Source organism: Myotis davidii, unplaced genomic scaffold (genome assembly GCF_000327345.1).
Source record: "Myotis davidii unplaced genomic scaffold, ASM32734v1 scaffold1715, whole genome shotgun sequence".
Taxonomy (NCBI): Eukaryota; Metazoa; Chordata; class Mammalia; order Chiroptera; family Vespertilionidae; genus Myotis; species Myotis davidii.
Window position 1 is genome coordinate 30932 of NW_006286233.1, and position 3390 is coordinate 34321.

The window sequence follows — 3390 nt, forward strand, 5'->3', positions numbered from 1 at the left end:
ATGAGACAGACATAAAAAATTAAAGTCCCAAACCACAGTGGTCATTCAGAAATGTTTGCAACTTTTCATAAGGCAGTGGTATTACTCCAAATTTCCTAGCCAAATATTTATTAATGCAGCTGAGGATTGAGTACATGAGGTTGTCTCACATCGACCCAGCATCCTACTTTCCTTGCAGCTCTAAACTGTGAGGTACTGTCAAAAAAACTCTTCCACACTCAAAATAGCTACGTTACAGAGGAGAGTTGGAACGTGTTCTGGGAGTGGGTGTGTTTGTTTGAGTTCAGTGTGTGCAGAAAAGGCAAGCCTCCAAAGCAATTCACACACTTCCCTCCTCAGCGATGGGTACACAGACAGCAGAGCTCCTGGACTGTCTCTGAACGGTAACGTACATTTATAAAGATTATTTTCTTAACTATTTTGAGCCATTTTATAAATAATATGCATGTGTCTACTTATATATATATAACTTTGGCTGATCTTGTGTGGTTGCTTATGAGGTTTGATTTCTGAGTGTCAGAAAGGGATCCCCCGTACCTCCTACCCTAGCCACCCAAAAATATCTCTTGGGCTGGCCCACCACAGATGAGTTCAAATCCCCACATTGCTCAAATGAGTTAGTCATTGAAAGTAGCTGTTAAAATTCAAGTGTCACATTGGGATATTAAGTAGACATTATAAATTAAAGACTATGTAAAACAGAAAAGAATATGGAGAAATTGATTCTAATATAATGTTAAGTTTGAAAGGAAGAATGCAAAATGACATACACAGTCTGGTTTAGATGCTGTTTATAAAATATCATGGGGTCAGAGCCAGCATATATAAACCTAGTTCATGAATATGAGCCTGTAGTAAAAGAAACCCAGCACTGTTGGGAAAGTTTTGTTCTGATTTATTTTAATAAGTGCTTTCCACAGTTTCTGATCCTCAGATCCTACTTTCTTTACAGTGTATCATCAGATACCTCTCTTTGCTGATCCCCGGAGGCTCCCAGTGACCTCCTGTTAATCGATCTTGGTGGGGCCCAAAACCCCACCTCCTGAAAAATTTAAGGAGGCTGACATCTGCCTGCGGGGAGCTTTTAGAAAAACCTCACAAAAGCCCACCCAATCTCTCTTGGCAGCAAACTGCAAAACCAAGCCCATTTCCTCAAAAGATGGTGGAGGACTTAGCAGCCTCCTATATTGCTCTGAAATTGGAGAATGAAATTCTCCAGGCCCAAGTGCAGAGGCTGATGGAAGAAAATGCTGCCCTGCAGGCCCAGATCCCAGAGCTCCAGAAGCCCCAAGCAGCCAAGGAGGATGAATCCGTCCAGAAGCCCACAGAGGCCCAGGAGCCCCCAAAACCCTCAGAGCCCCTGGAAACTCCAGCAGCCTGGGATCATACAAATCCCCCAGAGTTTGAAGAGCCCCAGAAGCCCAGAGAGCCCCAGTCGCTTCCAATTGTCCATGGACTCTCAGCAGCCTGTGTGTCCCAAAAGCCTCCAGAGGCTAAGGAGCTGGAGAAGTTCCCAATGGCCCTGGAGGTCCACAAGCCCTTTGAAGTCAAGGAGGTCCAAGAGCCCCCTCATACCAAAGATGCCCTAAAAGCCGAGGAGGCCCAGAATTTAGAGCTCCAGGATCTTCCAAATGCCCAAGATCCCCAGGAAAAACCAGAATGCCAGGAGACCTCAACACTCCTGGAGCCCCTGGAGCTTCAGGCTCCCAAGAAGCCTCTTCAGTCTTGCATGCCTCAGGCCCCCCTGGATCTTTCAGATGCCCAGGAGTTCCTAGAGCTCTCAGCACCTCAGGAGTCCCTGGAGGGCCTAATAGCTGCTGAGACATCAGCCACTTCAGAGTTTCCACAGTCCCCTAGTGGGTTGGAGGCTGAAGTTTTCCCCTTAGAATACCCTTTAGCCTTCAATGGGAATTCCCAGAAGTTTCCTGAATTCCTGGTTCAACTGAATAGTTACATGAGAGTCAGAGGGCACCTGTATCCCACTGAAGCAGCCTTAGTGAGCTTTGTTGGTAACTGCTTCTCAAGTGAGGCTGGAAAGTGGTTCCAGCCCTTAGTATATATCCAAAGACCCCTGCTGGAGCAATTTGAAAGTTTCATACAAGTGCTCCAGGATACTCTTAACAATCCAGAAAACATGGAAGATGCCAACCACCGCATCCGTCGGCTTTGCCAAGGGGAGGACCCTGTCCACCAGTATGTGACCCACTTCCACCTCATTGCTCAAAAGCTAAACTGGGGTGAAAGTACTCTCTGCATCCAATTTCAAGAAAGCCTTGCTAGTTCTATTCGAGAAGAACTGTCTTCCACAAGCTCAGCCACTAACCTATCTGATCTGATCACCCAGTGCATCAGCCTTGAAGAGAAGCTAAATGTTAAGCCTGATCCAAATCCACAAGGTACAATTCCCTCTGAGGAAAGAGCTGGGCCTGAGAATCAACCACGGCCTGTGCAGGCTGCCAGCAATCGCCCACGCCTCTGTGAAGCTGAACGGGCTCGGCGCCGTGAAGGCCACTTGTGCCTCTACTGTGCTCATCCTGGTCATTTTGCCAGAGATTGCCCTGTCAAGCCTCATCGTGCCCAGCAGGCGGGAAACATCCAGGCCCGGCGGTAAGGGGGAACCCGGGCGGGCCAATCTACAAATATGCATCCCCCTCACTTCCAATATCCATGTCCCGAACCCTATGGCTTACTGTTGAAATTCGACTTGGAAGACGACAGTTCTTTGAGCAAGCAATGGTGGACTCAGGCTCCTACAGAAACAGCATTGACCATTCCGTGGTTCTTCGAGAGAAGCTGCCCATCCGCAATAACATCTTCCCTCTGATGCTTGAAACAATAGATGGCCGTCCACTGATTAATGGACCCATAACTAAGGAAACACCACCTGTCGAAGTTAAAATTGGAAACCATGTTGAAGAGCTACAGTTTGACATTATTCATGCACCACGATACCCTCTGATTCTTGGAATCCACTGGCTTGAAACACATGACCCAAACATAGAGTGGAGTACCCGCACTGTGTCCTTTCCATCTCGTTATTGTCACTACAATTGCTTCAGGCACAGATGGAATAGAAGACATTGTGATGAAATCATTGCTGGGTAGATTCTTTGTCCTAGTAACTGCTCCTGGCAACCTGTCTTCTATTACCTCAGTTGTCATCAGAATCTCTAACAAAATTAAAAACTACCTGGACAACAACACTGCCTCTGGGATCATGGACTGAACCTGACAATTTTGAGCTGCTTTTTTTTCACCAACCCTGCATGCCCATTTCTTTGAACCCTGCATTACTCTGAGGCAGTTTTTTTTTTAATTTCTCTATGATTAAGGTATTACATATGTGTCCTTATCCCCCATTGCCTCCCCCCCCCCCACTCATGCCCTTAC

The 3390-nt window shown here is 46.7% G+C and overlaps 1 protein-coding gene across 1 annotated transcript; it reads left to right on the forward strand.

Moving 5' to 3' along the window:
• The first annotated feature begins 326 nt into the window (after window positions 1-326).
• On the forward strand, window positions 327-3174 carry ZCCHC5 (zinc finger, CCHC domain containing 5). The gene is made up of 2 exons (XM_006757399.1): window positions 327-383; window positions 953-3174. Exon 2 carries the CDS (start codon window positions 1160-1162, stop codon window positions 2609-2611), a length of 1452 nt encoding a protein of 483 aa, XP_006757462.1. The 5' UTR covers window positions 327-383; window positions 953-1159; the 3' UTR covers window positions 2612-3174.
• Window positions 3175-3390: the final 216 nt, after the last annotated feature.